Below are 23,411 nucleotides of genomic sequence, written 5' to 3' on the forward strand. Positions count from 1 at the left end.
AGCCCGAATTTCGTCGTCGTAAATTTCTGGCTCCACCAGGATTTTTATTGTCAACCCTACTATATGAACTTTCCTCCATAAGGTCTTAGACGTAGATGATGGAGCCCCGGTGTCACTGAACATGCGGAACCTCAAGACGATAGCTTATCGGGAAAGCCAACTTCCCGATGGCCTGCCACTAACAGCAACAGCATGGGACACGACGAATGACACGATCGTTTGTGCATTTGGTCCGACGCCCACAAACCCTGTCATCGAGCTCAGACGAAGAACTGGACACTCGTCTCTCAACGAGGATTTTGCGACTATCGCGTCTTGGGATTCTCCCTGCCCCCTGCCCGAGCTGGAATGCGATGAAATCGTCCTGCTTCAGCACTTCTCCGACAATGCGACATCTTGTCTCGTCTTGGCAGGCGGAGATGTGGTGGTCGTTCGTGAAGATCCATTGCCGGACCAGGAGAAGATTGAGATCGTTGGTTCCGTTGACGCTGGCATCTGTGCGGCCGCCTGGGCACCCGACGAAGAAATATTGGCCATCGTGACTCGGGCTGACACGCTTGTATTAATGAGCAGGACCTTCGAGCCGCTGAATGAAGCTACCCTCTCACCTGACGATCTGAAAGTGTCCAAGCATGTCTCAGTCGGCTGGGGCCAGAAGGAAACGCAGTTCCAGGGACGACGGGCCAAAGCCATGCGAGATCCCACCGTACAGGAGAAGGTTGATCAAGGGGAGCCTAGTCCTTACGAGCACGGTGATGTGGCGCTCAGCTGGCGAGGCGACGGGCAGTACATTGCTGTCAACAGTATGATTCCGGGCCATCGGCGAGTCATCAGAGTGTTTACGCGGGAGGCTGCACTCGATAGTGCTAGCGAACCCGTCGATGGCATGGAGTCCGCGCTGAGTTGGAAACCCTCAGGCCAACTCATCGCCAGCGTCAAGCGGTCTGACGCGAAGGTTGAGGTCATCTTCTTCGAAAGGAACGGTCTCCGGCATGGTCAATTCGATCTCCGGGTGACGAGAGAAGAGATGGACTCGTGGGCATCCAGGATTTCTCTCGCGTGGAATACCGACTCATCCGTTCTGGCTGTCTCATTGAAGGACCGAACACAGCTCTGGACTACGGGCAACTACCATTACTATCTCAAACAAGAGCTTTCATTTGGTTCCACATCCGGAATGAAACCCTTGAAATGGCATCCGGAAACACCGTTGAGGATCGCGTGTGGCTACACGAAACGGCTATATGACTTGACATTCCTGTCCACAGTGTCTCGAGGAAGCACGATCGCTCCATATGATATTGGGACTGTAGCAGTCATTGACGGTAGGACGCTGAAGCTCACTCCTTTCAAGCAAGCTGGGGTTCCACCGCCAATGGCATTCTGTGAGGCGGCATTCGGTCACAGTATCATTGACTGTGCCATCAGTCAAGACGGCCTGAAAATCGCCGTGCTGACCACAACAACAGTCGAGTTATGCGACTGGAAGACTCGTACGACCGTCAAAGGCGATCTGAAGCTCACCGAGACAGTCGTGTCCCGAAGTGTCCCGTTTCCGACGATCAGCGCCGGCGCAGGCCAGTCGATGACTTCCCACTATTCGCAGATCGCTCTTAGGGGCAACGAAGTTTTCATTCTCTCACCCATGCAGCGCGTGGCCACAGCGTCCTGCTACAAGTTAAGATGGTCGTCGGAGATAACTATCCCACCCTGGGAACAAGTTCGTGTCCCTGACACTTCGGTGAGCCTGATCGTGGACACCTTTGAGGAGGCCGTCTTCGTGACCCAACCAGACAAGTCCGCGACAGTTTTGCTCTCAGAGGATCCTGAGCCCGGGGTTACCCAGTCCACCGACTTGAAAGGCAGCCAACCCAACAGCTCCATCTTCTCTCTTCGCGAGACGGATACGACGCACCTGAACGGCGAAACGAACGGGCACATCATAAAACACCACAAGGTCTCCCTGACATCCAAAGGCAGTCTCTACATCGACGAGACCCTCTTCGTGCGTGAAGTGACCTCCTACGTCCTAACTTCAGCGCACCTGGTCTTCACCACGTCGTCACATCTTCTGAAATTCGTACACCTTACAGATGACCCGTCCACGATGCAAGTCCCGCCCGACACGCCCGAGGTGGATGAACGGTGCCGGAACATCGAGCGAGGCGGCAAGATCGTCACAATCATACCCTCCGTCTACGCCGTGATCCTACAGATGCCACGCGGAAACCTTGAAACCATCTATCCCCGTCTGCTTGTCCTGTCAGGTATCCGTCAACATCTCAAGGAGCAAGACTATCGCGCTGCATTTCTAGCGTGCCAAACTCACCAAGTCGACATGAACATCCTGCACGACTACGACCCGGAGACATTCCTCTCCAACGTGCCGAAATTCATCGACCAGGTCAAGAAGCCCGGCCGTGTCGATGAATTCCTCTCCAAGCTCAAAGACGAGGACGTCACGAAGACGTTGTATCGGGATACGACCCTGCCAGCCACTACCACGGCCAGGGCTACCGCTCAACCTCAATCCCAGGACCCTCGCCAACAGCAGCCCGCGCCAGGCAGCAAAGTGAACAGAATCGCCGATGCGTTCCTCTCGGCGCTGTCGGCCCGACCCTCGTTGTCGTCAATCCAGACCATCATAACCGCGCATGTGTGCAAGCGGCCTCCTGACCTGACTTCGGCCCTATCGTTGATCTCTCGCCTCGTCCGCACGCCAGAAGGAAGAGAAGAGGCCGACACGGCCATCTCACACCTCTTCTTCCTCACGCCCAACCCGAACGTGCTATTCGATCACGCGCTAGGCACCTACGACCTCGAACTCACTTTGCTGGTCGCGCAGAACGACACCTCGCGGGATCCCCGCGAGTATATGCCCTTCCTGCAATCGCTGCACGCCCTCGCGCCTCTCCGCCGGCAACACACGATCGACAACCATTTGAAAAAGTACGCCAAGGCATTAATCTCCCTGCACGCGCTGGGCGAGCACGACGAAGTCAAGGCCTACGTGGTCAAACACGCGCTCTACACTCAAGCACTAGATCTCTACAAGTACGACACGGCAGGACAACATCTTGCGGCGATCACGCGCCTCTACGCAGAGTATCTGTGCACGCAGAAGTCGCAGCCCAACCACGCAGCCACGCTGTACGAATCCCTGGGCGACTTCGCGGCCGCGTACCCGCTGTACGCGCGCGCACACAAGTGGCGCGAGAGCCTGACATGCGCGGCCCTCGCGGCGTCCTTGGACGGACCCCAGCTCCGCACCCTAGCCCAGTCGCTCGCGACAACCATGGCCGATGAGAACAGGGACTACCGCGCCGCGGCGGCGATCTACACCGACTACCTCGCCAACCCGACGGAAGCGGCGCGCCTGCTCTGCCGGGGCTCGTACTTTGCCGACGCTCTCCGAGTGTTATCTCTCCACGCGGCTCTGGCCGACGAGATCCCGCGTGTCGTCGACAGTGGCTTGACCGACAAGGTGGGCGAGATCCTGGAACTGCAAGCGGACTGCCGAGCACAGCTGTCGGCTCAAATCCCCAGGATCATGGACCTGCGGAAGAAGAAAGAGGACGATCCCCTGGCGTTCTATGGCGGCGACGCCTCCTCCGTCCCGATCGGTGAAGACGCGGCGGGCCCGAACGTGGACATCCCGGATAACGTGAGCTTGGCGCCCACGGACGCGAGCACCCTGGGCGGACAGTCGCTGTTTACGCGGTACGGGTCCAACGCGTCCAAGTTCGGCGGCACCGTCGCGAGCAATGTGTCGCGCAGGACGAGCAAGACCAAGCGACGCGAGGAGAGAAAGCGCGCGCGTGGCAAAAAGGGGAGTGTGTACGAGGAGGAATACCTCGTCGCCTCTGTGGGGCGGCTCATCGAACGAGTGAACGGGTTGCATGACGAAGTGGGCCGGCTGGTGCAGGGCCTGTTGAGGCGTGGGATGAGGGAGCAGGCGCGGCTGGTGGAGAATGGGATGAGGGAGATCTGTGGGGCTTGTGAGAAGGCGAGGGTTGAAGTCTGGGGGGAGGTGAACGAGGCTGTCGTGGCAGAGGACCAGGCAGGCACGTATGATATCGACGGCCAGGGTCGGCCGCCCGGTGCGGACGGTGTGTTCTGGGATAGTCAGCAGGAAGTGGGAAGAAAGGAGCCGCCGATGGTGAAGAGCTGGAGCGGAAGTGAGCTCATTGCTTAGGCTTGACGTCCGTGGTTGTCAATGACAATTGAGGTGTTGATCATTTGATTGAGATCTTTGGTTCTATCGGACTTGTTCCATTTCCCTCCTTTGGAACAGTGGCCCGCCTGTCGTGGTCCTCGGTAGAGTCCATGCAGGGGGCGCATCTATTCTCAGACGCCCATGCTCATGACTCTCATTTCGCTCGCCCACGTCTTCTATCTCATGACTTCCCCGTCGCCCATCCACTTCTGCATTGTGTTCCTTCCGTCTCCCATCCTTGTCCCTGGAGCCCTCTCGCCGTTTGTCGCTCTGAAACAGCTTTCGCTCGTTTCGCGACTCGATAGGTTTAGGTTTTGACTTGGGCTTCTCCTGGCTTTGAGGAATGGTCGAAGGTGCTTGGATTGCCTTCTTGGCTTGGTTCAGCTCGGCGATGCCTAGGCCCTGGTCGATCAGATAGACTTGAAAAGCCGAAAGTAGCTCCTTTAGGCTGGCTCTTAGTCTTTCAATGATGATTTCAACCTCCTCGATTCCCTCTACGACGCCTTGCTTGTTTCGTGCCACATAGTCTTCAACCAGATTCAAGGTCTTGGTGAACGTTCGAACCGTGTCTGGCACGGTTGGTGTGGCCTTCCCGTAGGTATCCTCCGTAAGACTGGCAACCTGCATCTTAGTCAATGCTTCAATCACATCGATGAGGACTGCCGCATTGCCATAGGGGTTTCCCAAGATGGTTGCATTGATCTTGGCAGTGTTTGTCGAATTGAAGAACCACCCGAGACGACTCCGCCTCAACTCAGTCGTCCATGACTCGACCAAGCCATATGAAGATTTCGGTTCAGCACCGGAAGGTTTGGCATACTCAAGCAATCTATTTTCCACCTGTTTGGCAGTCTGCTCGATAGGTGGATGCCACGGTTGCCTGGTGCTACCAAACTGCTTCAAGGGACTTGCCAGCCTTTCTGCCCTGGATGGCTTGGAATCTGGTGCGAAGATGGACTGAGTCTGCATTTCGGGGAGCAGGCGAGGCAGTGGCTTGACGGTTTCTGGAACACCAGGGTTGGCAGCTGGTGGACCCGCAATGCGCAGCTGTAGCTCTTGCAACACGTTTAGACCAGCCTGCATCATCTGGGTCCACATCGGTCCCGTTGGACGTTCAATGTCCTCGAAGATGGCTTTCCTCCGATCCTTATGTCTTTGCGCAATGATAGCCAGTTCCCAGAAAGCAAAGGTCCGGACAACATCACGCTTTGCTTTCAAGCCAGTGAGGAGGGTCCCATTAGGATCTTTACTGGCGGCAGAAAGGGGGAGCCCCGACTTTGTGGGCTCTTGGCAGAGATACTCTAGTAACAACATGGAAGTCAATTCCCAGGTCAAGGCGAGCAGGAAGCCCGCGAAAAGACATCGCAAAAGGTAAGCGAATCCGAGGGGCGGATAGCCGACGGGATGAGCATTTGCTCTCGACAGATTGTAGAATAGCTTTGCCACAGCAAGATGTATCCGCCAAAAGATGTTTCGAAGGAAGAGACCGTTGATAAAAGGGGCCACAACAAATGTGATCAGTGACGCTAAGGCGCTCGTTCTCAAAGCAGTGAGAAGTTGTTGCTGTATTCGTGTCTGGACAGGCAGAAGTGAGTGGGTGTCTTGAGCTTTGGCGTCTGCTGAGGGCGTCGCGGGAAGTTTCGAGATCGGGATCCGGAGAGATGACCATCCACGGTATTGGTGGCGTCCTGCATAGCCAACTGCCAGTATCAGGGCGTAAAGGCGGAAGAAGATGGGTCTCTCGTTGAGCATATCGGGGGTATTGTGGGCTTCTCTTGTGATCCAGCCGAGATCTGGAGCTGACCAGATGTAGGCCTCAGTAAACCACCATCCTGACATGAGATAGAGAATCACTGTCTGCACAGTGGCTGCACTGAGGAAGCTTGCTCTAAATGTAACCAATGGCGAAGTAGTCGTGCGTTCGCCGATCCTAAGGGTTGCTATTTGAAGGGTGAAGATGAGCAGGCTGCTCAGGAAGAAAAGGAGCGCTTTGATGCCTGCAGGGCCAAACGGAAACCATGACCAGAAGAGGTCCTGGTTGGAGCCCAGCCAGAAGGCATTACCGAGAGCAACAAGAAGCGAGAGGAGTGCTGCGTGCACGAATCGTTTGTGGAGCGCCGATGTCACAAACCGCCGGTATAGTCGAGGGGGCGCTGTCGCCGAGGGAGCAGTGAGTGTCGACATGGTGCATAACAAGGACAGAAGACCAGACGGGGAGAGTCGATCATAGTAGATTGGCGGTCATCGGCCGGCGAGCACTGCTTTGTGTGTAGGTGGTGAGACTGCTGGCGAAGCGCAGGGAGAATCAATCGCTCGACCGTGTAAACAAAAATTTGGGCCTGGCGCAACGAGCCGCGTTGTGTTGCGTTGCGTTGCGCGATGACGCGGTCCACGTGATCCAGCCTCCAGCCTCCAACCGCAACCGCAAGTGCCGCATCCAAGTCGGCGCCTTCCAGGCTTCTCCATTCTTCATTTGTAGCAGCAGCAACGCCTCACACTCACTTGAAGGGCGACTCCGACTTGCTGTGTACTAGCCTCTCACTCATACTTGCGACCGCACTTCTGCCAGAGCTGCAATGTCGTTCGATAGACTATCGTCATTGGAGTCGCAACCCACCACCACCCGGCGGCAGGATGACCCTCATTACAGAGACGACCCGGAGTTCCAAAGATTCACTGAATCGCTATCTACCAAACTATTTGAATTGATATCCAACATTTCCCGCCTGTCGAACCAGCTCTCAAAGAAGGACACCGAGCGTGGCCGAGAGCGGATCCATGATCTGCTAGAGGAGACAAGAGAGGGTTTCAAAGAGGCCGGTGATGGTGTCAAGCGAGCGCAAGCATGGCCTGACCTGAATGTTCGTCGCCCGGCTCCGTCAATTACACAGAATGCTAATCTAGAACAGCCTGCACTACGGTACACGAATCAAAAGCTATCGCGAGAGTTCGCCTCGGCCTTGTCTGAGTTCCAAGTCGTTCAGAGAAGGGCGATCGAGAGAGAAAGAGCATCAAAAGCTGCACTAGAGGAATCTCAATCGGCCCAATCACCTTCAGGAGAAGGTCAACAACAACGCCAATTGCTCGAAGAGCCTCGTCTCGCAGAACAAAGTGAGGTGGACTTTCAAGAGAATCTGATCATCGAGCGCGAAGGAGAAATCCGGCAGATTGAACAGTCCGTTGGCGAGCTGAACGAGCTCTTCCGAGATGTCGCTCACCTGGTCCGCGATCAAGGCGACATGCTCGATGCGATCGACGTCAACGTGGAAAACACCTTGACCGATACTCGAGGCGCAGATGTTGAATTGCGGAGCGCGAGCCGCTACCAGAAGTCCGCCCGTAACAAGGCTTGTTGTCTGTTGGTTATCCTAGCAGTTGTGTTACTGATAGTGGTATTGGCTGTTGTGCTGGGATGAGCACATCGGGCCCAGCCCTTTTGCGGCGTGATTGGCGTTGAGCGTCGCTATGATTTAAATGTACAGCTTGATGCACATTGATTAGACGCTCCTGGAGGAAGGCGTACTGAGACAGCAGTTTTCAGACGCGATCAGTTAATACGGCGGTACTACAAGTCTCGTGGTATTTCACCGTGAGGATCATTGAGTACTCGTAGAATCATATATGTTTCCATCTACTACCGCATCGTATTCTCGTACGGATGAACCAGTATGTTCACAGTAATCAAGTAGCACGGGATTGTGGACTGTCGAACACGTTCAGAAGATGCTCATGGTGCCAAGACGAGGCTGAACCCGAGCCTTGCGGAATACGCGTGACGTAGGCTCGATCCTGTCAGTCGCGCTCCTGACCAACCCACCAGCCCAACTTCTACGCCCTTTCATTCCCCAAATATTGCGTACTCGGCATATTCATCAGGTTTCCAGCATGGCAAGAGATGCAGGAACGACTATCAGTAGAAAGACACCAACCAGCTCTCACTCCAGCCACTGATAACAGCCTGAACGTCGCGTCCAACAACACTGTGCGTTCTTCCACCTCGACCCCGGGCTTGAGCTCTCGAAAACGCAAAAGCAGCGATCTCGATAATGACTGCCGTGACACCAGTGCCGAGGCTTTCACAGCAAATATACTCTCCACGAAAAGCACAGGTCCAAGCCCAAATCCAGGCCAAGGTACAGGTGCCGGTACCGCGACATTTGCGCCGGTAACGCTGGTGGCTCGAGCATGTCTTCCGCTCGCATGGCTCGACTGTTCGTCATCGACGTCAAGGCTCGTCTTTCAAGCTGATATCCCGCCCGTGGTGGAGGAATGGGAACAGCGACTCCTTGTCGTGCGCAGACTCCCCACAGGCAGTCTCTTTGCTGTTGAGAAAGTGGGCTCTACCCCAGCCATGTTCGTGGCGTGTGCGCTGCACGGGTGGGTGACCGAGGCGTGGTGTCACGATGCGGCGATCGGTAAGGTCGCCAGCGTCAGAGTCGAGGACTTGTTGTCCGGTGTTGGGAATGAGGACGCGGACACGTACACGTACACGGGGACTCATTCGCGAACGGCCTCGGGGTCGAGTTCCGCTACGTTGCCAATCGCTGCGGCGGGGCTGGGCTCGTCAAAGGGTCCGAGACGGCCGAATAATCGGAGGGGAGCGTTGGCTAGGATGTCGATTCTCTCGCTTAAAGAACCAGCGGCTACGCCGGGGGGAGTGGAGGCAATTGTCTCGCCGAGTATCCAGCAGCAGGAGCAGGAGCGGATGACAGATTCAAACGACCAGGAACGGGCACTCGCAAGGAGTTCTCCTGCCTTGTTGCAGAGGCAGGGTATGGCTCACTCTCCGGTCCAAGAATCATTGCCGATCACACCAGCCGCTCAAATCGGTACGCAGAATCCGTTCGAGGCGTCGATGGCTGCTATGGAAGGTGGTGCGCCGGAGGAGGACCCATTGAATCTGCATGGAGCTGGTATACAGGAACTTCAACCAGTGAGTGTGGGAGAAGCTGACGCTGGCCTCCACAACACTCTACCTGACACGAACCCCCTCGCCGCTGAACGCCTGCGAGCACAATACTTCGAGCATCTATACATCTCCAAGACATCACTCGCATTCTACGTCAAAGGCCCGCTCAGTCGTGCCCGCGCGCACGTCCGCACCGCCGAAACACCCTTGAAAGCGATCAGGGAACTATCCGAATTCTATGAACAAAGCATCCTGCCCACGAAAAGGGTAGACACCAAATACAAAGAATCGATCGCCAAGATCATCGACGAGTTACCGCTACCTCTACCTCAGCAAGAAGGGGACCCTGATGTCCTCGATATGAAGAAGAGGAAGTCTCGCAAGAAGATGATGATGAAGTTGGGCAAAGATTGTCTCTGGGCCGAGGAAGAGGAGTTTATCGCGAAGTGGTGGCGCGCGCGGGATCTCAAGGGTCCTGTTTCTGCCAGCGACCGCGCAGAAGAGAAGCGGAAGGAGGTGGCGGATTTGCGCATGCGCGAGACCAAGATGCAATTGCTGTTGATGCTGGAAGTCATGCTTCTAGACACGGCGGCGTCGAAATTGACTGAATCCGAATCTGAAGAGCCACCAGGGCCTGCTGATCCCGACATCAAGGTTGAGTCTGTGGAAGAAGAATCCTCGGCAGCACTTCTTGCTACGACTCCGCGCAAAGTGCCTAAGAAGGAGAAGAAGAAGAAGCGTGACTGGGCCGCGGAAATCGAGACAGTCGTCGATCGTCTATGTATATGGCACACCGTAAGCCTGGACGACCTTGTCAACACAGCCGACGACAAGTCCTTGAAGAAGGACGCCAATGGCAGCACGGTGTCGAAGCCAAATGACTCTCTTCGCGACTTCTGCAAGGAAGTCCTGTTGCCCTTCTATTCCGCCAAGCTGCCCGAGCAGATCAAAGCCATCTGTCGGAAGCTCGGTGGACCTGATATCTCGCCCAAACGGCCCAGATTGGGACACAACACAGCACCTCATCTCCACAGATCCTCCTCCTCTTCAGTATCATCCTCCACCAAGCCAAAGCCGGGCCAGCCACTTTCGACTCGTACCCTCGAGCGCGTGCTGAGCGAAGACCACCAATTGCTCCGCCATGTCTCCCCTCCTACTACGTTCTCTCGCGCCTCCTCCATAACGGCCCCTATCATTCCGACCCTGAAACGCGAGTCATCCGACCGGCCCGCATCTCGGGGCAGGATGCTCGCCAAGTCCGTGTCTTTCTCCAACCGTGAGATCGACCTCGTGGCCGATCAAAAGGTGCACGAGGCGAAGCGTCGCAAACTGGATCGACTCGCCCAGCAGAAAAAGGAACTGGAAGCCGCTATCGATGCGCTTAAGAAGCCCGACCGAAGAGCGGTGGCCAGCCAGATCATGGATGAGGCGGAACAGAGGAAGAGACTGGAGATGGACAGGAAGATGGCCGTGCAGATCTCGGCGACCCCGAGGGCAAAAAGAGTGACAGGACAGTCGCAGCTCATGGACGAGCCGGAGCTGCCCCCAATGCCGATGCCGAGATTGGTGGCTCGAGGACAAGATGCCATCACGGTCATTCCTTCTTCTACAGTGAAACCTCGGATCCGACCGGGTCTTTCCAGCTCGGCGAGTATCCCTCGATCTTCGGCGAAGAAACAATCCGTTTTAGCAGCGATCCATGAGACACCATCCAGAGGTCTTGATAAGAAGACGTCGAACCCCTTGGATTTGCCCGTGCTCTCTCACCCCCTCGTTGAGCCTGGCGACGACACTGCTATTGTGGCAACCCCGGCTGCAAGACGTACGCTTCCTGATGCGGGGGACTATCAATCCCCGGGATTCAGTCGCTCATCATCTCAACCCCTACCACCATCCAGTCAGATGACGAACCCTGGTGAAGGGCTGATCATGAAGAGGTCCCGTCGTCCGGTTCTCTTTACACCATTGAAGAAGTCCGACGTCCGCTTGGACCAGGCATTCCGCGATGCTCCCATCATCCCGGAGCGGGCGGGTCATATCATGGACCGGGTGATGGGTGGAAAGGCTCGGGGGATGGACGAAGAGTTTGAACCTCTTCCGGGCGACCATTCCGAGGGGTTCGGGGACTCGAGAGCCCCTGCAGAGAAGGGAACTCGACTTGATGACGTCGACGATGGTGATATTTATGACAGACTCGGTTGGAACGACGATTTCGACCTTTGATGATGGACTGGATGGCTTGTTGGTATATGATAGACATGACAATGAGGGTCGGTGATGTTCGACCCATGAATACGAGAACTTGTCCGACGAGTATGATCTTCTTTTACTGGATCCTCGGCCATCGTTTCCGTGGTGAAGACTCTATCCTAGATCGTCAGGACAAGCGCCTCCACAATATTTCGTGCCAAATCCCTCGAAGAGAGCGGACGGGAAGTATATGGAGATATGATCTTGAGGACTACTGGCTGTGAGGCAGTCGAGCGAGGTCATCATCGAATGCGGCCCTTGCCTTCAAAGTCTCTGAGGTCCTCGACTAGCGGCGATGCAATCTTCTGAAACGCAAGTTCCTGGAAGTCATCGTTGTCCGCAGATGAGTTTCTAATCTCCGACCAGCGAAGGCATTGCGTAACCACGTCGCCGTACTTGCAGCCACTTTCGGAGTATACCCGGTTGAGGAGGCGGGCTGCAGTTTTCAGGTTCGCGTATGCTTCGACCGAGTCTGCGTCCTCCGGTACTCGTAACGCGGAGATCGATTGGCAGAGCGACAGCTCAACCAGGACAAGGCCCAGCGGGAACAAGACATCGCTTGGGATGAGGGGACTGGAGATTGTTCTTGTGGCTGGGTCTGTCGTTGCTTTGCTCACGCCATGTCCTGCGAGGTAAGGATGTTCCACCCAGAGTTTGGCCGCTGCCCTCCAGCTTGGGGAATAGGATGTCTCGACTTCGCCAGTAGCTCTTCAGCCAGCTGCCATGAAATTGAAGCACGCTGGATGCAAGAGTTGCTGCCAGAAATAGTCGATCACGTCTGCTGAAGAGGAATGCTGGGCGATTGGTATGCGATCCAATCGAGTGCAACGAAGAACTCGGCAGATCTTCCAACGACTGTGTCTCGACCCTTTTCTCGTGCTTCTCCATCAGGTAGAAGCAATAACGGTGGGTCGCGTCGCTTTCATCTGAGATGGAGCCCATGTATTTCTCAAGGCTGCGTTTGGTCCCAATCTTGCACAGCACAGAACAAAAATCGGGGATGGGAAGGGGTGGTGGGACATCGGGGAGTTTGGGCCAGGGCAGACCCTGCAGCGGCGTTGCCACCACCGCAAACTGGACCTTCTTGTCATTAGCTGGCCGTTGGACAGCGGCGTGCGCAGCGGTCAAGGTGGCCTTGTGCGCTGCTCCTGGCATCTCGAGTAACGCGGGTACTGTCTCGACTTCTTCCCAGTGCCACGATATGGCATGCGTAGGGTCAGGGACTTTGGTCGAGAACGCCATCCGGAATCTGGGCGTCGTCGGATTCGCCTCGTGGTGGTCGTTCGCTTCGATGGGCTCTGCGCCGATTCGAAGATGAACGCAGTGAGAGTCTTTGCAGGGACACTTCCAGTATTTGCCATGGACAACAGCATTGTACAGGTTGCTAGCATGCTTCCTCGCGGCCTTGTACTTCAGTAGTGGTTTCTTAGAGACCCGGTGCTTGCGTCGACTCTCCTGCCGATGGTCCGATTTGTTCTATAAGCGTCTTCAGGGAGTTGTTGGCGTTGTCAATCTTGCCGAGCAAGTCGGCGTAGACAGACTTGGAGAAGATGTCTTTGACCTTTCTCACTTCGCATTCAACGGCAGTGGCATCATTTCAAGATACCTAGCGAGCATCGTCCAGTGGTCAGCATGTCGTAGACGGACAGATGACAGCGCCTGTGAAAGGTCGACGCCAGCCAACGTCTGCCACTCTCGGAAGTGAGATCAAAAGTAACAGCAACCCACCTTCAAATGGTCCGCGGATTGGAGTCCGAGTTTGCATGACAGAGTATCCAATAAGGTCGAGAGCTCTGTCATAGTCCTGACGAAGGCGCCGTAATTGCGGTCGAGCTTCTTGACCAGACTTTTCTGGGAGTATGGATCCCTCCAGAGTGGTCCCCGTGGGTTGTTGATGAGCTCTGAGATGTCATCGTCGTATTCTACAAGGCCTTCGAGAGACTGCTCGAGCGTGTTAAGTAGGATGGCATGTTGTGTCCCCAGCCTTGTCGACCATTCTTCGAACTGGCGGCGATATCGTCGGGTGCGGAAGCCTTTCAGCGTTTCAATACCCTGGACATATGAATCAAGCTGGTCGACGATCAGAGGAAGAACGCAAGCACGATGCCCGCTGTCTCAATGCCGGTCACCATCGTGGCTGCTGTCCCGTTGGCAAAGCAAAGGCTGCCTGAGGGAAGCGGTCGAAGAAGGGGAAGCAGCAACAGAAGCCAGAAGAGGCCCACGCCCTCGAGCGAGCTGAACTCGAGCCGGACCCCGCTCTGATGTATGTGTTAATACTAAGGGGACATGGGTATTCTCCACCGTAGAGTAAAGCCTTGATCGCAATGCTCTGTACCAAAGGCTTCGAATTATATAGTGAGTACTGCTCAGTACAGGCGTATCTATATATATACTTATATGCGTGCCGGTATGCGTGCCCGGTGCGGTTCACCTGTATATGCGCGGAAGATATAGATGTAGATGTAGATGTGCAATATAGATGTACGGAGTATATAGAGATGTAGATACGCCAGTATTCTATGTATGTCCTGTAGACAACGGATACGCACATACAGACAAAGAGAGAAGGGGGGGGCGGGGAGAGAGCAAGCAGGGAGAAGCAATGAAGTGAGAGTGGAGGGAGTAGTGATACAGTAATTAGCAAATGGCAAATAATGAATGAATGAATGAATGAATGAATGGCACCACAATGTAATAAATTCTCCATTCGCATATATATGTTTAAATTGGTAGACAGGCAGGTAGACAGGTAGAAAGGTAGGTAGGTAGGTACGCAGGCAGGTAGTTAGTTACACGGCACATCGAGAGAGAAGCCAACTAATCGCAGCCTCTCGCAGTACCAGCTAACAGCTAAAATACCATGTGACGATACCTCAGCCACGAGGATACGCGAAGAACCAGGAGACTACCTAGGTACCTAGATAGTAGAGTATGTACATACCAGGCTGGCCCGAGGTCAAGACTAAGACTAGAACTAATACTAGGGCAGGACGGAGGACGGAGAACGAAGAACGGAGAATGTAGTATGTCGTATGTGGTATAACGCTCGCTCTAGGTCACATATACAGATACCCAGTACGTCAGTCGACGAACAATAACAATGCATCGAGCGAACTACCTCAAGAACGTCGGCGCATCTTATAATGCAGATGCATATATTGTGTTCTGTGCTCGACGACCAAGTAAGGGATAGACGTGTGGATGATATTCCACTCCTGTCGGCGATACATCTACAGTGGTGCATTGATGTGGTCCTCAATTCGTCGCACAGTACAGAGCACAGCACGTAGTCATGTCGTTCAAATACTGTGAACACGGCAATCGCACTCTGTACTATTTTTATCTCAAGCCTGCAGCGTCTCTGGTGACTGCCGGGCGTCCAAGGTAAGACATCTTGTCTCACGGCCAAGGGCCGATATTCCATGCTGTCCTATCTGTCCTATCCTCTGTTTCCCAAAAGGTGCTCACATAGGTGCCTAACCACGCTGCCCCATTCTCATGCCTACATCATCCACTTACAGCGCTGGATCGACATTCATCAAATCATCACTCATAATGTGCAGGACCTGCGTAAAAGTGCGGAGTCTCCGTCCACTGATTCCATCCATGAGGTTTGCAAAATCAAGAAGGACTCGCCTGGCGCCTTCGTAGCCGCCACTGTGCGCCACTCCTCCCAGGGATACCATGCCGCCGTACTTCACGAACTGATAGACCGGGCTGAAATGCTCGTCTTCCCGGTTTGTCGTGAGATTACGTTCAGTGGTAGTAGGGTCGAGGGATTCGTCCTTGAAACCCATGTCTCCCAGCTCGGCCCAGTCGGGTTCTGCCTCCAAAAGTTCGACGGGCGCAGTCCCCTGGCGGCCGGAACCTGGGTTGACCATGAAAAGGTACAGGCCTAGGACGAGCGCAGATGCAAACAGTGCAGTCACGCTGTGGATGGTGACGTTGTCGCTGACCCGTCGCTCCGACATCAGTTTGAACGTTTGAGCCGCGTGCACACAGGCTCTCCTTGCCGCCTGCGTTTGACTCCATTGAGAGATATTCTCAAGGGCACCCGTGGCAGGTACGGCGCCGTGTCGACCGGCCGCCAGCTCGAACATGCGGAAGTCGGCCAGGAGCATCACGCACAGGCTGTGCCAGAGGACGACGCAATTCGTGTCGTCGACTTTGGCCAACGGACCTGCCGTGTTCATTGCAGCAAGGATGGCCGGCACCAACGTCCTTGCACGAGCGTCCCCAGAGTACATGTGCCAGGGTATGTACGAGCCAATGGTCAATTGATCCGGCGGCATCAGTCGCTGGTAGGCTTCGAGCACCTGGATCTGCAAGAGCGCAAGCAGACTCGATCGTCCTAGGTAACCAAGCTTGCTGATAGGCTCCATGTCGTGCTTGTGCAAATCCTCGATCTTAAAATTCGGGGCGCTTTGGCTCTTGCCACTTCGAAGGAGTGACTGCCATTGTGTCGCGGATTTGGCCTGGAAAAGTGCTTCGTCGCAGGCCGCAACAAGACAGACGGACTCCGAACGAACAATAGGCGCCTTCGACAGCAGATTCGAGTACCACGAGTCACACTGCAGCAATCCCAGGATGAGACGCTTGGCAGATTCGATGCGACTCCACGCCTTCCAGCGGTCATCGGACTCGGACATTTCTGACAGAAGTGCGTCGAGGGATTGTCCATCTCCAGCCGAGAACAACCCATTCTGCTGGGCGATCGCCAATAAACTGACATAAAGCATCTGACTCTGGTTGAGACAGTCTTTGTCCCCAGTGATTACGGACAAGTTTAGCGTCAACAGGCCCGTGGCATAGAGGACCATCTGCTGCGTCGGTGATGCAGAACAAGAAGCAGCTGTAGAGAGATCACTGCAAACCCGTTGCAGGAAGCTCGGAAACATTCGCGACACGAATCTCGTAGCACCAGTCGTTCCGAGTATACTTAACCCAATAAGACATATAGCGAATAGCATGGGAGAAGGTGTATTCCGTACAGAGAACGTCGCTATGTGAATGAAAGGCACAGTTGGGTGAAAACGGCGGAAGAAAAGTCCCAGTGCAATATCGAGGATCTCGGCAGGTGGAAATTCTTCGGAGGGTGGTTGAGACAGAGAAGGGTCGACGACGGGTTGCATTTTTGGTGAATGATAGCGGGACGGAGCAGGCGTCCGAAACGTATCGCGGAGTCGTACCCTACATTCGGTGTCGAGGCCCCAGTTTGTGTTGGTTCTAAAGTCGTCCGCCACAGGTGAATCTGAGAAGAGGTTGTCCATTGGTGACAGCGCGACTTCTCTCCAAAGAACAGGCATGGTGCGGTAGACGCGACCGGGACGAGGATTCCAACATCGCTGAACGCGGGAGAAGCGCTCTCGAGGGACCTTGGCGATATTCTTTGTTCTGTCGACAGGGTCGTAGGCTCGGCCATTGACCAGGTCTTTGGAATCCACGTACGGTTGAGTGTCGGGTAACCCATAGGTCTGCAGAAAATCGGGAGACTGATCCAGGTCGCCCAGCGAAGGGAACAACCACATCTGGAAGGGATCATGGAAGTTGCTTGAGCTGTCTGACTGCGGTAGCCATTCTATATGGTTGTCGGCAAACTGAACGGAAAGATTTGGCGCTATCTCAGACCGGGGAGTCTGGCCCGGATTTTGGGGCGACGTCATGGACGTTTCGAAGGTTGAGACCTCTCCGCTATGCTGCGAGGGCGAAGGCTTTTGGCCATGGGATGACGTCGACGTCTTGTTGTTCATGGTGGCGATGGGTGACGGGACGGACCAGGTCGAGCCGGGAAGCTGCATGTCGAGAGCATTGTTCTGCGTCGTTGACGGGTTGACGAAAGGGTGGGCGACATCCAACGAAGGGTGTCGGGCGAGTTTGGGCGAATCATTGCTCGGCTGGGAGAGGTAGTTGCTGGGTGAGAGGATCTGCATCAGCGGGATACCGGTCTGCGACGCGTTGGCAATGGCCGACGGCGAGTTGACGTTGAGTTCATCTTGGGCGGCTTGAGGAGGGACCCCCTCAGATATTGTGTTCCGCCGGGAGTGAGACTGGGTAGCAGGAGCCGATTTGTCGTTCTTCTGGGCATGGCATTTCATATGCCGGAACAGGACATCGCTGGACCATGATTGGCATCAGTTCGCCACAAGCGAGATGACAGATGAAGGCATACCTGCGTGAGAAAGCCTTGTCACAAATCGTGCAAGGGTAAGGGCGTTCTCGGGTGTCTGTACATGTATGAGTAAAGCATGTCAGAGGACATTAGCGCGGGGTCGGGGGTCCGACGTACGAGAGCGTTCATGGCGCTTGAAATGCTCGGTCTTTGTGAAACGACGGCCACATACAGTACACTGTCGCAAGACCATGATGCATATGTGGAGAGGCTGTCAGGAGAAGTGGGAGAGGTGTTGAATTGGGATAAGAATGTGGGAGCGGTGGAGGAGGGGGAAGCGATGGGAAGGTGGCCGGCAGGAACGATCTAAAGAGGTCGAGATGCAGACGGCGATGCGCATGAACTCAGGGTCTGAGGGTCTAATAGACGCGATGCTAGCACCTGGTGACAATGCGTGGAGGGCGGGCAAAGAGGCAGAAGCAGAGGCAGCGGGAGAGCCAGAGGCCAGAGTGCGGAGGATGCAGCGTGGACGAGGGTCAGGAGGAGCAGGCAGAGGCGAGTGGAAGAGAGACACGGGACTGTGGAGGCTCCAGAAAGACAGGCCAATTGGGTGGGCAGGATTGGGCGAGAAATTAGCATTTAGGCGGGCACACACTGGAGCGTCGAGATTTTCTGGGGTTGGGGACGGAGACGGAGGGGCGCCAGGGTTGCACCTGCCCGTGTCGGCACCAAAAGGATGTGCGGGAAGGTGCTCCGAGCGTCCCAAGCAGCCGGGTCGGAAGATCTTGGAGCCGGTGAGTCGGCGCCGAGGAGGAAGTGAGGAAACAGTGAGTTGAAAGTCAAGGCAGTCATGAATTTCAGCCGTGTTCCCTCACAGGGTCTGGTCTGGTGTCGCCTGACTCGGTCTTCACTTTGCGCCCGCCGCTGGTCACTGCCTCCACAGCGTCCATCCTTCTGGTGGATCTGCTCGGCCAAAGAAGAATCTCCGGCCGGGTCGAGGCTGGCGCTTAGGCTGCTTCGGGGCACTTGCCACGAGGCACGAGGGAATGAGGCGAATTTGGAGCATGGGGAATTTCCGGGGCTGACACGGGCTGATCACGTTTGGAGAGTCGCATCTCAAACTTGGGGGACAGTGACGACACCACCAGACACCACGAGTAAGTAATGATCGAAAAAGCGTGAATGGTTCGATGTGATGGGATGGTCATTGTTGATCTATGACTGCTCTCGCTCTAGCTAAGCCATGTCATAATTGTATCAGCAAGCTTCCCATGGAGTTTTAATGTCCAGCGCCAACGACCCATCAGTCAAGCGCCATGCTAAAGACCATGCAAGACCTTTGAGATGGCCCTGCTAAAGACCATGCAAGACAATCGGAACCGGCTTTCCTCGCTCCCTAATTACGGCGGGTAGATGCCCCACAGATCCTCTCCCTCGCGCAGCAACCAGCCCGTCGACTGACAATTCCCTTGCCCACGAACAAGATGCTTGCCACTGACGGTGTCGCCATCATTGCACGGGCTGTCCAGGATGGCCTGAACCGCCGCGGCAGCCTCGAGCAGCGGGACCTAGCAGCGGGACCTGACAGCCATCGTCCCAATCGCCGTCGTAGCTCAGGTAGACGTGACATTTCACGCCAGGCACTCCCTGTGGGAGACGCCGTGTGTCAGCATGGAGGCTTTCCAGAGCATCTTGTAGCCTTCCATCTGTGGATTGTCGCGGGGCATGCGCACGCCCGAGTGTGAGAGCGCAGGTGTTGCTGTTGGTTATGTCAAGTCAGTACTCCGTATACGCGACGACAACATGCCAAGAGCAGCAGCGGAACTTACACATCCCTGAACGGGTCGTTGCCCTTGAAGTGGACTACCTCGTAGACGCATTGATTCTGTGAAGCGCTATTCCGTTAGCATGAGATTGTGTCACACCGTGTCCCTGCTCAGGACGGCAGTCTTGGACTCACCACGATGGTCTTAACCTCTACACATCCTTCCGATTCACGTCGCCAGTATAGGTACTTCTCGGTCTATGATCACAAGTGTCCTTGGCGACTACGGCGGCGTTAGGAGCCACTTCGTCTGTGTGGAGATGAATGCTGTGGTGATCCAGACGACGTACAAGGATGAAAGTCCGATAGCCGCAATCTGCTCCTGTGTCAGTTCCGAGACACAGTCGAGACTAGCGGACTTACCGTCTCGTGTCTTAAGCATTACTCTCTTGATCCTGAAAGTCGTCTGATGAAACACGTTATATAGTCCCCAGCTGCTTTACACACCCAATACAACAATGTAAAGAAGATACTCTCGAACACCTGGAGCATGGTGAAAATAGGTTGGTAACTTTCTGATGGGCAAGAAAGAGCCGCCGCCGCTCATACTTTGCATTTGTTTGCGCCAAGTTTCATTTGATGACTTCAGGGATAGATAAAGTACAGACGCCTCGAACCCCTGGCTGGTACCGCCTTTCCAGTGGTAGCCGCCATTGATGCCGATGCCGATGATCTTCTTCATGCCCACACTGAATGAGTTTGATGTTGTATCCTTGATGTTGTATCCTTGATGTTGTATCCTTGATGTTGTATCCTTGATGTTGTATCCTTGGTATATCATGTATGGATTCAAACAAGGTGCAAGACTGAGGCCCTTGACAACCCAGGGCTCGAATAAAGGGCTGCTCTTGTGCGTTCGAGAAGGTCGTTTTGATTTGACAGAAGCTGCTGCAGTCGCGAACACGGTTGATGTTGCTCCCTGCGGGTGCCTTGAAGTCGTCTTGACACGCTCCGGATGGTGGTCACGTGAAATTTCGCAGGACAGCTGTTTTCCCAATATTCCTGTGAGGCTGTGTCAGTCTGTGCCGGTGTAGACTGAAAGATGGCCCATGGCAACGATTGTGAGAGCGCCACACTTACATGATAGAGGGCAGGAAAGACACCATTCCCCCACTCACAGACCATACCCAAGAGAGTCGACCCGTTCGTAGGAAATGCCAATGTGGTTAAAGAGAGGAGACCAAGCACCAGGAGGAGGAGGAGGAGGAAAAGGAGGAGGAGGAGGAAAAGGAGGAGGAGGAGGAAAAGGAGGAGGAGGAGGAGGAGGAGGACGGTGACAGGGAGCACACCGGCCATACCGTCGACAATGTCGACCCGCATGGCGTAAACGAGAATTTACCTAATCTGGACGGACGGTGAAAAGAAAAGAGAGCATGCGAAGTGTGTGGTATAAGAGAGTGACGAGCTGGAGGGAACAGAGATCGGCGAAGTCTTCTCTGAGAGATGCATCATTGTCCAGTCCCGATATGTTGCCCACGATAGATACGTTGCTTGGCGGAGTGCACCATCATTCGCCATGGTGCTTCACGGATAGGGACGTGCGTGGATGGCAGTAAGGGTGTAGTGCCGGATAAGGCGGAGGACGACAGGGCGGGAGAATGGTGAGTCTGTGTCACTGAGCTGGAGACGATGGATCAGGAAAGAGAAGAGGCTTGATATGTATCATCACATTGATCGCCAGACAATTTTGGAAATGTTCAGTATATGTCATGTCACTGACCTGGGCTCATCCTTCCTTCAGTTCTTCTCCTGCCAGGGTATCATTACTAGTGACTCTCACCCGTGACGTGGGTGCGCTTGTGCATGCGAGCCAGCCAGGTCCTGCTCGTGGCAATGCGGATCCTCTTGCCGAAGAACATAAACACCAAGAGCAAAAAATCGTTGGCGGCCAACACGCCGCAAAAGACGCCAGCAATGATGTTGACATATCCGCTCTCGACGATCCAGTCGAGGATCTTGAATCCAAAGCCGAAGGAAATGGCCTGCTTGCCCAGGTTCATGGCAATCAGCATCTCAGACAGGTTGACCGTGTAGCTGTCCACGGCGTAGGCGAGCGTGAAGGTGAAGTAGAAATAGGCCGACCAGTTGCACATGGCCACGCCGGCAAAGTAGCCAAACCAGTGGAGTTGTCGTTGCGCGGTGTAGCCGTAGACAATCAAGCTGGCAGGTCCGATCAACATGGCGGGGAGTAGTACGCCCAGACGCATCTCGGCCTCGCGAATGCCGCCGTTCTTCTTCGTCAGGTACGCGGCGAGCCGGTCAGACGAAGTGGTGAAAGGAACAGCCAGGAGATACCCGACAGCGTTGCCGACAGCGATCAAGCCGGAGTTGGTCTATTTTCTCCATGTTAGCGCACGAATTCTCCCGGTCAGGATCGCCTCTGCTTACCTGAGACCAGTTGTAAGGAGGAGCAACAATCAAGGCGGGGAAAGTGTAGTTGAATGCCAACGCTCCGAGTCCAATGTAGATACCGTAGGTGGCCACGACCCAGAACACCGAGGGGACGGCAAAATAAGTGAAAGACCGCGCAATAGTCATGAAGAAATCCGCATCAGGGTCATAGACGCCCCATGGCTTCAGAGTCTCGACGAACGTCTTCCTCAGCGGCGCGGCGTTGGAAACCTCTGCAAACCCGGCGTCGATGCCCTTCTCGGTCGTGGGCGACACTTCAACAGCGGCCCCGAGTCGCCTCTTCATCTCATCGCGCTTGTACCAGGTCTCCTCCACGAAGAAGAAAGCCAGGATGAACAAGGCGCACGCAAAGGCGAATTCGACGTAGAAGAACAGCCGCCACGAGTAGCCCCCGGCAAGCATATAGCCCGCATAGAGAGGTCCGGTCGCGCCCAAGCACAAGGCCACCGTATAGTAGCCCAGCCTCTGTCCGCGCTCGTGCAGGAAGAAGATGTCGTTGACCAGCTGCACGGGAAGCGCCTCGCAGACACCGGATCCGAAAGCGTGGATGATGCGGCAGGCCATGAGTGGGCCATACGAATTGCATTGTGAGCAACCGATCAGACCAGCAGCAAACTAACTCATTTGTCAGTAAAGAGACGACGGAAGCTGTAGAACAAGCAACGTACGAAGATGATCGAGATGAGCATCACAGGTCGACGGCCAAACTTGAGGTACGCAGGAACCAGGAGGAGCGATCCGAATCCATAAGCCAAGTTGGGATATGAGATCAGCCCCGACGCAGTTGCCGGGTCGATGCCAAAGGATTCCGAGTAGATGCCAATGTAGACCGAAGGGCCCAGCAACGACGAATTGCCCAAGAACGAGTACGCGGCGCAGATACACAAGATCATGGTTTTCTTGAAATTGCCCCATTGCAGGGGGTCATTGGGATCATCTGCCGGCACAGGGAAGAGAGCTTGTCCATAGCCAGTATCATCGCCCTCTAAACGGAGGTTAGCATGTATTCCAACATTTCGTCGACGTGGGAGCATGTATCCGACATCTCGGCACCTATAGGAGCTTGACTCGCAACGTACCTTGAGCCTGCAAGTTCACGGTTCCAGGAATGTCCTCTTCATGAGCGTGGCTGATCGGGATGTGAGCAAGGCAATTGACAGCTTGGACGAGAGGGTTGCGTCACGAACCTGTGCTTGAGGTGAGCAGGCTGGTGGCCGTGTTCATGGTGGTCTCCAGCCATTGTTGACGATGTCGACTTTGATCGATGCCTCTTGAGCCACACGAGTTGAGGTCGGGGGACAGGCAACGAAGCGTGGTCGAAGGAGAGAAAGACCAAGATCCGCGTGGACTGGGAGGAGGAGGAGGAGGAAGAGATCGATCGTCTTCATAAAGGGAAGCACAGAATCTTTCGTGGCATGGCCCATCGTCCCGCTTGAGTTCGCACCATTGCTTTTCCACTCTGCTACGAGTATCCTTGGCTGGAACGATCCAGGGGGTCACCGACCGACGGTGCCAGTGCCAGTGGGGCGACGAGGGCGGGGTCTCCACCCCTCGGGCATGGGGCCACCAGGGGGGCTCAATAATTGTCAGGCCTTCTCGGGGGCCTGTTGAACCCCCGGAAATGTGCCAGTTCTTGGTCCAGTGGGCTCGAGTGGCCACAGTGGGAGGCGTTGGGTTGCTGGAGCCTTTG

At 55.1% G+C, this 23,411-nt stretch overlaps 8 protein-coding genes across 8 annotated transcripts; 3 read left to right on the forward strand and 5 right to left on the reverse strand.

Moving 5' to 3' along the window:
- Positions 1–121: 121 nt before the first annotated feature.
- Positions 122–4,195, forward strand: G647_06397 (uncharacterized protein; the record flags this gene model as incomplete). Its single annotated transcript, XM_008730718.1, has 1 exon — positions 122–4,195. The coding sequence occupies one exon, from the start codon at positions 122–124 to the stop codon at positions 4,193–4,195; it is 4,074 nt and encodes a 1,357-aa protein (XP_008728940.1).
- A 63-nt stretch (positions 4,196–4,258) lies between these two features.
- Positions 4,259–6,400, reverse strand: G647_06398 (uncharacterized protein; the record flags this gene model as incomplete). Its single annotated transcript, XM_008730719.1, has 1 exon — positions 4,259–6,400. The coding sequence occupies one exon, from the start codon at positions 6,398–6,400 to the stop codon at positions 4,259–4,261; it is 2,142 nt and encodes a 713-aa protein (XP_008728941.1).
- A 392-nt stretch (positions 6,401–6,792) lies between these two features.
- Positions 6,793–7,632, forward strand: G647_06399 (uncharacterized protein; the record flags this gene model as incomplete). Its single annotated transcript, XM_008730720.1, has 2 exons — positions 6,793–7,077; positions 7,126–7,632. 2 exons carry the CDS (start codon positions 6,793–6,795, stop codon positions 7,630–7,632), a joined length of 792 nt encoding a protein of 263 aa, XP_008728942.1.
- Positions 7,633–8,567: 935 nt separating this feature from the next.
- Positions 8,568–11,348, forward strand: G647_06400 (uncharacterized protein; the record flags this gene model as incomplete). Its single annotated transcript, XM_008730721.1, has 1 exon — positions 8,568–11,348. The coding sequence occupies one exon, from the start codon at positions 8,568–8,570 to the stop codon at positions 11,346–11,348; it is 2,781 nt and encodes a 926-aa protein (XP_008728943.1).
- A 269-nt stretch (positions 11,349–11,617) lies between these two features.
- G647_06401 (uncharacterized protein) lies at positions 11,618–13,507 on the reverse strand (the record flags this gene model as incomplete). The annotated part of the gene is made up of 4 exons (XM_008730722.1): positions 11,618–11,967; positions 11,993–12,851; positions 13,104–13,427; positions 13,478–13,507. 4 exons carry the CDS (start codon positions 13,505–13,507, stop codon positions 11,618–11,620), a joined length of 1,563 nt encoding a protein of 520 aa, XP_008728944.1.
- Positions 13,508–14,890: 1,383 nt separating this feature from the next.
- Positions 14,891–17,737, reverse strand: G647_06402 (uncharacterized protein; the record flags this gene model as incomplete). Its single annotated transcript, XM_008730723.1, has 3 exons — positions 14,891–17,489; positions 17,545–17,599; positions 17,662–17,737. 3 exons carry the CDS (start codon positions 17,735–17,737, stop codon positions 14,891–14,893), a joined length of 2,730 nt encoding a protein of 909 aa, XP_008728945.1.
- Positions 17,738–19,748: 2,011 nt separating this feature from the next.
- G647_06403 (uncharacterized protein) lies at positions 19,749–20,629 on the reverse strand (the record flags this gene model as incomplete). Its single annotated transcript, XM_008730724.1, has 2 exons — positions 19,749–20,311; positions 20,437–20,629. 2 exons carry the CDS (start codon positions 20,627–20,629, stop codon positions 19,749–19,751), a joined length of 756 nt encoding a protein of 251 aa, XP_008728946.1.
- A 446-nt stretch (positions 20,630–21,075) lies between these two features.
- Positions 21,076–22,961, reverse strand: G647_06404 (uncharacterized protein; the record flags this gene model as incomplete). Its single annotated transcript, XM_008730725.1, has 5 exons — positions 21,076–21,642; positions 21,698–22,336; positions 22,390–22,706; positions 22,801–22,850; positions 22,909–22,961. The coding sequence occupies 5 exons, from the start codon at positions 22,959–22,961 to the stop codon at positions 21,076–21,078; spliced, it is 1,626 nt and encodes a 541-aa protein (XP_008728947.1).
- Positions 22,962–23,411: the final 450 nt, after the last annotated feature.

Source organism: Cladophialophora carrionii, assembly GCF_000365165.1.
Source record: "Cladophialophora carrionii CBS 160.54 unplaced genomic scaffold supercont1.5, whole genome shotgun sequence".
In the NCBI taxonomy this organism is placed as follows: Eukaryota; Fungi; Ascomycota; class Eurotiomycetes; order Chaetothyriales; family Herpotrichiellaceae; genus Cladophialophora; species Cladophialophora carrionii.